At 35.6% G+C, this 12138-nt stretch overlaps 1 protein-coding gene across 1 annotated transcript in view; it reads left to right on the plus strand.

The window, feature by feature from the left end:
• LOC117343248 (ankyrin and armadillo repeat-containing protein-like) overlaps nucleotides 1-12138 on the plus strand; it is a 55849-nt gene that overhangs the window by 32318 nt on the left and 11393 nt on the right. Inside the window, 4 exon segments of the mRNA XM_033905592.1 lie at nucleotides 414-467; nucleotides 6425-6626; nucleotides 7119-7327; nucleotides 7878-7982. Of these exon segments, the coding sequence (XP_033761483.1) occupies nucleotides 414-467; nucleotides 6425-6626; nucleotides 7119-7327; nucleotides 7878-7982 (570 nt within the window).

A 12138-nucleotide genomic window follows, 5' to 3' on the forward strand; every position in this document is an offset into this window, starting at 1 on the left:
TGCACACAACACACTGATATACCATGTTTCACAATTAACAATTATCTTGGGTGTCAAAGCTAATTTTAAGAAAATTTCAATTTCTCAGTTTTTATTTTGCATTATATAATTCATAAGTACCTAAAAATAATGTGATTAGAGCAAAAAACCTTCCTAAGATAATTGCAATAAAATTGGCCACACTATATTGATTAAGTAAAAATCCATAAATATTTCTTGTTTAAATTTTGCTGAATGCTGATTCTTAGCTTGTCTTTGTACAATACATATGGTAAGTTGATGATGTACTTACAAAGATATATTATACTCCATAGATCAATGATTTATAAAAAGAACCTGTTGTACACACACAGTGATGATGATATACACGATTAATCACAGGTTTGATGATGCTTTTCACAATTTTCATACAGAGGGCCAGGGGAAAGGGTCATCGGATGGCCTGCGTTCCTTCTTCCTTGAGATTTGTAAATAAACATTTCTGATTTTGATCTTCTTTCACCCTCACCCTGCCAAGTATCTGGACATAGATTTCTATAGACAGGAGAACCTTTCATTTTCTGCATTGCTGCTTATTGATTTTACTCCAAATCAAAGTCCTATCAACATGTTATCATTGTATATACTGTATTATGTATATTTTTTATGTACTAATTGACACTATTTTTCAGCCCACTTTCTCCCTATTATAACTCAAGTTAACAAAACCAATTTAGGATAACAATAATCCTGCATGAATATTAATTATTGGACATACCCAGCTAACCTCCACTGTGTTGTCACAGCACCTCTCCAAAAACTATATCCCTCCCAAAACTTCATCTCCTCCCGAAAATTCCTTGTGTGTAACTAATTGTTGTAACACTCCAGTGATGACATCAATACTCTCTACATCTTCTGTTTACAAGGGTTTTCATCTTCACGTACATATCTTCTCGGCAAATTTTTGAAAATGACATGATATTAAAACCGAATGCTCGTACTTATAGACATTTGATTGGTTTAAATCTCACGAAAACATTGTCAGTTTTAATTCATATAATCATATAATAGTTATGAGAAAAACATATGAAAGTTTCTTTTACCTTGATTTTCATGCGAGAAAGATAGCTATCATCTGTACGATAACAATGAGCTTGCAGAAAACAATCGTCAGTATCTCTTTAATCGTGATTATGACAGTGAAAACGACACAAAACTGTTTCTTTAATTAAATTTATTCAATTTGAGAGTCGTTTACTATTTACTTGAAAACTGTGGACATATATTTTTGACGTAAGTCAAACATAGGTCATATGACATTGAGGCATAAAACATGACAAATAACTTGGTCGATACAAGTTCATTGTAGAAGAAGAAAAAGAAGCTGGACTTGAGTGAAAGCTGGTTAGCTTTACCTTGATGCTGCCATGCTTAGTTCCAGTCATAATTTATCAAAAATAGCAGAAACTGTAAGATTCTGTTACAGTTAGTGCCTTTCCCCTACAAGATTAGCATGCAGAGCCCTCTGTTTGGTCATGACATATTAATTCCTGGGGCGCAAGTGAGATATGTGTGTAGAGACCAAGACCCTTGGATTTTGAAGTTGTATTCTGTCCTACTAAATCAGTCAATTACTGAATTACATTTTGATTCCACTGGGTATAGACAAAAGTGATATAGTGTGGACAAAACACATAAAAACAACAGCACAATAAATTATTAATATTTTATTTTTAATTACAGTATATTTCACTTGAAATTTTGGAATCTTAAATACCATTGTCATCACCCTAAAGTTCAGCACAATTAATGTAGCTATTTAATACATGATGAACCTTTTTATCATATTTCACATATTATTGAACCAATTTACACTTAATTGTAAGCATCCTAATAAGCAGCACAAGTTATGTCACAAATAGCTTTTGTTTTGTTTTATTTCAGGATTTTATACTTATAATGACAAAACTGAGATGTGATGTTTTCTTTCTGGTACACTTTACAACTGATGTCCCAGTAACTTGATGTCACGTACGGATAGAGAAAAAATCAGCAAATGATATGTTGCTTGAATTTTATAACTGAATGCTTTTAATTAGTTTCTGATTGGAAAAAAATAAAACTTTAAAAAACTCTTTTAAAGGGACAGGAGAAATAGTGATGGAATCTAAAGCGACAGGTATTTGTCATGCATGAGCCTCACTTTGGTTTTTACATGTGGTGATATATGACAATCATGATCATCTTCCACTTAAGGTCATGTGATAGGTTTTAGTCACATGACCCACTGCATGCTCTCATGCACAGTCAGTGAATGTCAGGCAAGCATCAACGCTCTCAGCCATGCAAAGCATGTGCTATATACACATTATCTATTTACTCCGCTTATTTTGATTTTTTTTGGAACATAACATGCTGTGTGGAAGAGGCGCTGATTTTTCTAATTATATTTAAGGTCAAGGATTTCCACAAATTGTGCATAAACCCACAAATAATTCTGTTATGAGCTATGAGGAGCTATATGGTAATGATGGGAGATATTACGTGGAAGGATGTATAATATAATCAGTTGGAGGAGATACAGGAAATGAATTAATGAGTGGGAGGAGTTACAGGAATGATAAGTGGAAGGAGGTATGTGGTATTGATGGGAGGAGTTACAGAGAATGAATTAATGAGTGGGAGGAGGTATGGAGCTATTTGGTAGTGACGGGGGAAGTTAAGAGGAAGGAATTGATCAGTAGGAGGAGCTACAGGGAATGAATTAACAAGTGGTAGGCGCTATATGGCTATTTGGTAGTGGTGGGAGGAGTTACAGAGCTTAAATTGATTAGTGGGAGGAGCTATGTTGTAATGGGGAAGGAATTAACAAGTGGAAGGAGGTATGAAGCTATTTGGTAGTGGTGGGAGGAGTTATGGAGTTATTTGGTTTTAATGGGAGGAGTTATGGGAAAGGAATTGATCAGTGGGAGAAGTTGAGGGAAGGAATTGGTAAGTGGGAGGAACTACAGGGAATGGATTAAAAAGTTGAAGGAGTTATACTTTTGTAGCCATAGGCATAATTCAGATTGGTATAGTGATGAATGTACTAAGTCCAATCATGGTTGATACGTTGAGGAACTAATTATACTGGTAGAAAGAAAAGGAAGGATGTCTTCATATGTCTGCCACTATGAGGAATGGATTCAGGGTCAGGAACATGGTAAATGTGTCTTGGTTGAGCTTAAAGCATCACTTGGACAATGATTGACAGATTTGGGGAGCATGTTTCTGAGTATGTTTTGCATGTTCGCATGAAAGTCATTTAGATGGTTCTGAGGAGGATTTTTACCATCATCAACTTGCATGGTTTGTAGGCATGTCATTGATGTGTTATCCTTCCATAGTTAACATTTGAACATGCCATGGATATTTCCAAACAACATTTTCTCTTCTTTATAATCTATCATGTGTAAAACACATGCATTATTTCACAGCCTGTTACATACTGTAACTAAGCTTGGGATACTTACTTTCAATTCATTTTTCTTGAGTTGATGGATATCTTACCTGTAGTAGTGAGCCCCTCTCACCGTCACCCTTAATTAACTGATAAGGAGGATTCTTTGACATCAGTCATCAACATTGTAACAGCACTGTCCTGTTTGGCATCTAGATATGCTCCACCAATGAGAAGTGGTGTCTCATTCTGCTCCACCAATAGAAATGAATGTCTCATTTGACCATGTCAGCTTCCTTGAACAAAAGCAGTATAATTGTGTATTGTTGAATTTCTATTCCTATCCTGTCATTTACAAATGTAGAAATTTGTCAAGGAGAAATGTTTGCCCGTTATTATGGTTGAAAACAAGCAATATTTTTCATTTAAATTATCCATTTTCTGCTTGAAAAAAAATGGAATATTTAACATATAATCTGCATGAAACAATGTAGTACTGTCCTATAGTTTGGTGTATCTTTGGTGTCACAGTCTACAGTTTATAGGTTCCAGATTCAAGCCCCAGTCTCGTTGTGTGTATTGGTTTCCCAGCAATCCTTGTCTTCCTTGTCATTTGTAAACAAAAGGGATCCAGGTTTGAGGTGACTGAATTTTAGTTTCATTGGCTCTTATGAATGCCACAGAATAGACAGCCAATTTTCCATGCAGATTTATTTACCAAAGACATTGTCTGGCCATGAGGTCATAGGTCAAGGTCACAGGGTTCATGCTATTGACATTAATGCCTTTGTTTGATTTTTTTTATTCTAATTTTGCTTTCTGAATTTTAGTGTATTGGTTTTCTTTGATTATTTTTCTGCTTAAAAATATTTCTTGAATTATCATCAATTTACTTTTGTTTTCTGTTCAATTGTTTAATGCCACTCACTAATTCTATATATTCTGGTAAACATAAAACTACTGTTACAAGTCATGTCACAATATTTACACATATAATTCGTAAAACACATATATAAACAAACATTTTTCTTCTTTTTAATATGTTTTTTTCAAGATGTTAAATAATATTTTAATATGTGGTACTTTTTTCAGAAGAGTGTATGACTATAGACATAATTGCTTGTTATTTTTACCATACATATTGCAATATGGAAATACTTGTGGCCAATTCATGAACAAAATTTTCAACAATCTGTCAAAATTTTCTATTTGCAGTTTGATAATCTTATATTTATATATCAGGTTAAATTTTGCTGTCAGAATTTTTCTGAGAACGAAGTAAAATGTAAATTCGTGTGTAACTGATGAAACAAACTATTCCTAACCTAAAAATCTTCTACAAAATATACTCACCAGTAATTTCTATCTTGCAGTATGTTACAACTGTATTATATATATTGCATGAACTGAAGATATATAAAATGTACTCACAAATAATTTCTGATTTGCAGTATGTTACTAGTAAAGCAATATATTTACAACTGTATACATATTGCATGAACTGAAGAAATATACTCACAAATAATTTCTGCTTTGCAGCATGTTAATTTAAACAACATCTCTGTATATTTCAATACTTTATCATTATTGCATGAACTTGCATGAATAGCTGCCTGTTTTTATTGGCGATGAATCAGACCAGTGGCATAAGTGATCTGTTAAATAATTATAATTTTATTCCTGGAAATTTTTCTTTTTCTTTTCATTTTTTATAAAAAAAAATTTTTCCAATTTGGCTATTAAAAAAATTGCCTGAAAAATATTTGATATTTTATTATTCTGTATGTTTAATTGTCGAAATGGAAACTACCGCATATGTTAAGGTAACAAAGGAGCAAAAAAACATGATACTAAGATTGTTTGAAAACGAGTTGTTTTACATTCAAGATCTCATATGAACAAATGATATGATATCTTTAAAGTATCAACATAAAATGTGTTAAGATAAAATAAATTAAAAACTTAGATATAATTCAATGTACAATAGACTGGTCCTGGAATGTAGCTTTGCTGTCAGCAGACACTAGTGTAATACATGTACATGTAGGTATAGCTGTTACGATGTATGAATCAAATTAGCCTTACTAGGAGATATTTACAGGGCTTGTCATTAGGTCAGTCCTATAGCCAAATTTACTGATTAAGTAAAACAAAATTGTAAAAAGGATTGGACTATTTATATACCTTGTTTTTTACCACTAAAAGATTTATGCTTGGCCAACATAGTATTGGAATCATACTATTTTCAATTACAGTAAAGCAAACATTGAATCGGGAATTACAGAGAAAATAAAGAATATACTGGAAAGTAAAATGTTAATAATATTCACTTGTTACAATATCGCATTCAAACAATACAACAATTTAAGTCAATTTTACATCACACCCAGAACAACTTCTCATAGATATTTAAAAGAAATATGACCTTTATTTCAAGAATTTTCTGATGTTGTTATATATATGTATGACTGTATATATATATATATAGCAGGATTTTACTGACTCGTCCACATTTGATGTTGTATAATGTTGTATTGTAACAGATGAAATTAAGACTAACATATATTTTATTATACATTTTTTTTATATCTTTGAATTTTTTTTTTTAACTAATGCATTTTTTCTTCCTTTTCTAGGTAATACCAATATCCTAAATAGAAACATAATAATTAATTAGTAGTACATTTTAACAAACATCACTTTTTACTAATTGATTTTACGTTCAATTCTCTTAAAGTTTAGGACTTGCATTTCATTTGACATTTATTGCAATTTCATTTATCATTAAAAAAAATTGATGTTTAATCATTTTTCGTGAAATATACCATACTTCATGTTTGTGTCAATTGTTAACCTTTTCTTAATGTTAACCTTACTGTTTTTGTTAAAGGAAAATTATAAAATTTCTGAGAGAAATGAATAAATTGTAAGAAAAGAAATAATTACATATATATTGGTGATAAAGTCTTGACCTTGAGATGACATTCGATCGTTGGGTTACAGGTCCGACCTCCCTCCATGTGGCAGCGCGGTGTGGCGCCCTAGACGCTCTCGCCTGTCTCCTTGCCAACTATGGCAATATCCTAGCAACAGACCAAGATGGCTGGGCGGCTGTTCATCATGCTGCTTTCTTTGACCATGAACCAGCCATTAAACTGATGATCAGGAAAAATGTGGGACTTTTAGAACTAGTCACGAAAAATGAGTAAGATGTTTTTATTCATACATGTTTCCTCTCTACTTTATAAAAAAGTTTTCATTGTTTGTGAATTGATTCCGTTATCATGGTCTACAAGTTGGCTGTCATATAGAGAAACACAATGCTAATACATTGTATTCGTTTTCTGATTAGATCAAATTGCTGCCATTGAGAAGCTTTTGATTGGTCGAAATTAAGATATTGTCTGCTTTTTGATGAAATTTGGAACGTTAGTGTGACATGACTGCTTTTTGGTGAAATTTGGTATGGTGTGTAACATGGCACCAGAAATGTAATGTTATATCAGCCGCTGTAGAGACACTTCTGATTGGACTACATGTAGACATTGTCTGCTTTTGATGATATTTGGTGCTTGATTAGGTGTATCATGACTTTAGGCGCAATATTGTGGTAGAATTACAAAGAACGTACAAAGAAATAAGATATGACACCACAAATTTCGAAGAAAATGTCTTTATGGTGATAACTCTTATTCAGTTTGAAGTCGACACCTCTCCTCCTGGCGGCCAGTTCTGGAGGTCTTTCTGCAGTGAAATGTCTGATACGTCTTGGTGCGGATATCACCAAACATGACGCGGAGAGCAACAACCTTGTTACTCTGGCTGCTCTCAGGTTCCATACAAACGTTCTGGAGCACCTGATCGAGTGGGACCACAAAAATGTACCTGTGTGGAGAATTCTTGTCAGTAAGTAACTCTTACTTTTCAATCAACATCAGTCAGTTTCTGTGAATATTGTTTCACATTGAATGTCCTGTCTGTTTTGATCTCTGAGCAGCTGATTAAGTATAAAATGAAAACTAATTGATGATATGTACTAATGAATCATACTGTACTTCTATCCTCCCATCAATAGCAAGACAAATTATATATTTTTGGTGGTAATTGGTCAAGGTTAAATGGTCAAGGTTACTCTTGTTGAAATTAAACTTCTTTTTGGTGACATTTCATGAACTCAACCAACAAAATAATTGATTCACTTGATAGTATCGTACATATGCTGCTGAAAAAAAAATTGTAACATCAAGTTTTGCAACTCATCCAACTAAGATGGTCATTGGTTCAGTTTAAAGGGTCAAAGGTCAAATTTTACCACTATTGATGTAAGAAAACTTATGTCCAAGATATCTTTAAACCTGAGCAAGAACAAGTGGCTCAGGGCGGTACAGTACATGGTAACACTGCCCTGGACTTTTCTCATGAATCTTTCCAAACCCTTTAATCCACTGTGTTACAGAGATGCTTATAGATCCCGACATCAAGAAGAAGGACAGTGCAGTCAAGTGTCTGGAGGTGTTGTCTACATCTAAACCCCACCACTGGCAGGCCATACTGGACGCAGGTCAGTAAATACAGGCAGACTTCAGTAGGTTAAATACAGAATCACTGTCCACATCTAAACCTCACCACTGGCAGGCCATACTGGACGCAGGTCAGTTACAGGCAGACTTCAGTAGGTTAAATACAGAATCACTGTCCACATCTAAACCTCACCACTGGCAGGCCATACTGGACACAGGTCAGTTACAGGCAGACTTCAGTAGGTTAAATACACAATCACTGTCCACATCTAAACCTCACCACTGGCAGGCCATACTGGACGCAGGTCAGTTACAGACAGACTTCAGTAGGTTAAATACACAATCACTGTCCACATCTAAACCTCACCACTGGCAGGCCATACTGGACGCAGGTCAGTTACAGACAAATTTACAGTAGGTTAAATACAGAATCACTGTTCACATCTAAACCTCACCACTGGCCGCCATACTGGACACAGGTCAGTTACAGACAGACTTCAGTATAGTTAAATACAGAATCACTGTCCACATCTAAACCTTACCACTGGCAGGCCATACTGGACACAGGTCAGTTACAGGCAGACTTCAGTAGGTTAAATACAGAATCACTGTCCACATCTAAACCTTACCACTGGCAGGCCATACTGGACACAGGTCAGTTACAGGAGGACTTCAGTAGGTTAAATACAGAATCACTGTCCACATCTAAACCTTACCACTGGCAGGCCATACTGGACACAGGTCAGTTACAGACAGACTTCAGTAGGTTAAATACAGAATCACTGTCCACATCTAAACCTCACCACTGGCAGGCCATACTGGACACAGGTCAGTTACAGGCAGACTTCATTATAGTTAAATACAGAATCCCTGTCTACATCTAAACCTCACCACTGACAGGCCATACTGGACACAGGTCAGTTACAGGCAGACTTCAGTAGGTTAAATACAGAATCACTGTCCACATCTAAACCTCACCACTGGCAGGCCATACTGGACACAGGTCTGTTACAGGCAGACTTCAGTAGGTTAAATACAGAATCCCTGTCCACATGCATCTAAACCTCACCACTGGCAGGCCATACTGGACACAGGTCAGTTACAGGCAGACTTCAGTAGGTTAAATACAGAATCACTGTCCACATCTAAACCTCACCACTGGCAGGCCATACTGGACGCAGGTCAGTTACAGACAAATTTACAGTAGGTTAAATACAGAATCCCTGTCCACATGCATCTAAACCTCACCACTGGCAGGCCATACTGGACACAGGTCAGTTACAGGCAGACTTCAGTATAGTTAAATACAGAATCACTGTCCACATCTAAACCTTACCACTGGCAGGCCATACTGGACACAGGTCAGTTACAGGCAGACTTCAGTAGGTTAAATACAGAATCACTGTCCACATCTAAACCTTACCACTGGCAGGCCATACTGGACACAGGTCAGTTACAGGAGGACTTCAGTAGGTTAAATACAGAATCACTGTCCACATCTAAACCTCACCACTGGCCGCCATACTGGACACAGGTCAGTTACAGACAGACTTCAGAAGGTTAAATACAGAATCACTGTCCACATCTAAACCTCACCACTGGCAGGCCATACTGGACGCAGGTCAGTTACAGACAAATTTACAGTAGGTTAAATACAGAATCACTGTCCACATCTAAACCTCACCACTGGCAGGCCATACTGGACACAGGTCAGTTACAGGCAGACTTCAGTAGGTTAAATACAGAATCACTGTCCACATCTAAACCTCACCACTGGCAGGCCATACTGGACACAGGTCAGTTACAGGAGGACTTCAGTAGGTTAAATACGCAATCACTGTCCACATCTAAACCTTACCACTGGCCGCCATACTGGACACAGGTCAGTTACAGACAGACTTCAGTATAGTGAAATACAGAATCACTGTCCACATCTAAACCTTACCACTGGCAGGCCATACTGGACACAGGTCAGTTACAGGCAGACTTCAGTAGGTTAAATACAGAATCACTGTCCACATCTAAACCTTACCACTGGCAGGCCATACTGGACACAGGTCAGTTACAGGAGGACTTCAGTAGGTTAAATACAGAATCACTGTCCACATCTAAACCTCACCACTGGCCGCCATACTGGACACAGGTCAGTTACAGACAGACTTCAGTAGGTTAAATACAGAATCACTGTCCACATCTAAACCTCACCACTGGCAGGCCATACTGGACGCAGGTCAGTTACAGACAAATTTACAGTAGGTTAAATACAGAATCACTGTCCACATCTAAACCTCACCACTGGCAGGCCATACTGGACACAGGTCAGTTACAGGCAGACTTCAGTAGGTTAAATACAGAATCACTGTCCACATCTAAACCTCACCACTGGCAGGCCATACTGGACACAGGTCAGTTACAGGAGGACTTCAGTAGGTTAAATACGCAATCACTGTCCACATCTAAACCTCACCACTGGCAGGCCATACTGGACACAGGTCAGTTACAGGCAGACTTCAGTAGGTTAAATATAGAATCACTGTTCACATCTAAGCCTCACCACTGACAGGCCATACTGGACACAGGTCAGTTACAGACAAATTTACTGTAGGTTAAATACAGAATCACTGTCCACATCTAAACCTCACCACTGGCAGGCCATACTGGACGCAGGTCAGTTACAAGCAGACTTACTTCAAAAGGTTCAATACACAATCAAAGTCGACTAACACCAGACTTACAATGATATCCTGAGTCAGGAGTCTATGGCATTAGAGTATTGTAATGAGTTTGAATCAACACATTATTTATTATATGTGTGTAATTACTCCTATGATAAACAAATATGAAAACCCTGTTAGTGCGGTTGGAGTTGATTTTTATTTTTAGTATTTCTGTCCATGGACATCCGTTGTTTGTGTAAAGTAACACTGTTCACTCATTAAACTGATATGGAATTTAAAATTAGTCACGTGATCAGTATCTAAAGTAATAATGTGACCTTGCAAATTATTTTTCAATAAGTTTTCAGAGTTATGTCCCTTTTATGAAATTCTGTCTGTTGATAGAGCATGCCCTATTTATAATATTGTAATTAGTTGTCCAGAGTAATGGTGTATTGACTATTCTCACCATCTAGCCTTATCAAATGTGTGTGTCATTATAAGTTGCAGTGTAGTAGCTTTGATGTGTATTTGATTTTGACTGGAAAAAGTTATATAGGCCCTGTATAGTTATGCCCCTTTGATGATGTCCTACATGTCTGTGGACAGAATTTTGGTTAAATGCCGTTTTTAGTTTAAGTGTACAATTTCACATTTTTGTCTTTGAATTACCATACACCAAATCATGACATTATGAAAATTTCTGTTGAAAACTTTTTTACAATTCAAAATCCATGTTTTTTTCTTCATATATAGACTTTAAATTTGTTTATCCTGTATGTAATTCATTAATGCTGTACATAATTCATTGAGCCTGTATGCAATTTGTTTATCCTGTATGCAATTAATATTTGTTGAGCCTATATATTATTCATTGAGTCTGTATATATACAGTACATTATCTCAACATTGTTTGGTTTTTGTTGAGAAGGATTTTTCATCCGAGGTAAGGACGCAGTGTGTAATTATCTAGTGGCTTTATAAAGTCTCCTTTCTGCAGCTACTGTTTGGAAGCAAAATATTTTAATATCGTTCAAATTAGTAAGATGTTAGTTTGGTATTTAGCTTGTTGTTATTTTGGGTTAGTTTTAGATCAACTGAAGTCCTGTTGTTTTTACTTTATTTATAGATGTATGTATTTTGTTATAATTATGATCTAGAGGTTCATACACAATTGGCTTGAACTGCAAGAAATGTTTATGAAAATATAGTGTGTAATTAAATCATAAACCTATATACTTTTTAAATTCATATTTTTATTATCTTTTTTTTTTTTTTTAATTTGTTAAAATTAATTATAATTTTTTGCTGTTTTTCTAAAAAAAGATTTGCTGCTTTGTGCATGGATGAGCTTTTTAACTGACATCTAAGTTTTGTGTTGATGATACCATGGAGGATTATATACCAGGACAATGTTAACAGGTCCTTTTGAGAAATCGACAAACCTAATTCATTTTAACCAAAAGGTTTAACAGTTGAATAATACATATATATTGAAAAGGGATTTCATGATTTCAGAAAAATTATTTTGCTTCCCCTT

The sequence above is a fragment of the Pecten maximus genome, chromosome 15 (assembly GCF_902652985.1).
Source record: "Pecten maximus chromosome 15, xPecMax1.1, whole genome shotgun sequence".
In the NCBI taxonomy this organism is placed as follows: domain Eukaryota; kingdom Metazoa; phylum Mollusca; class Bivalvia; order Pectinida; family Pectinidae; genus Pecten; species Pecten maximus.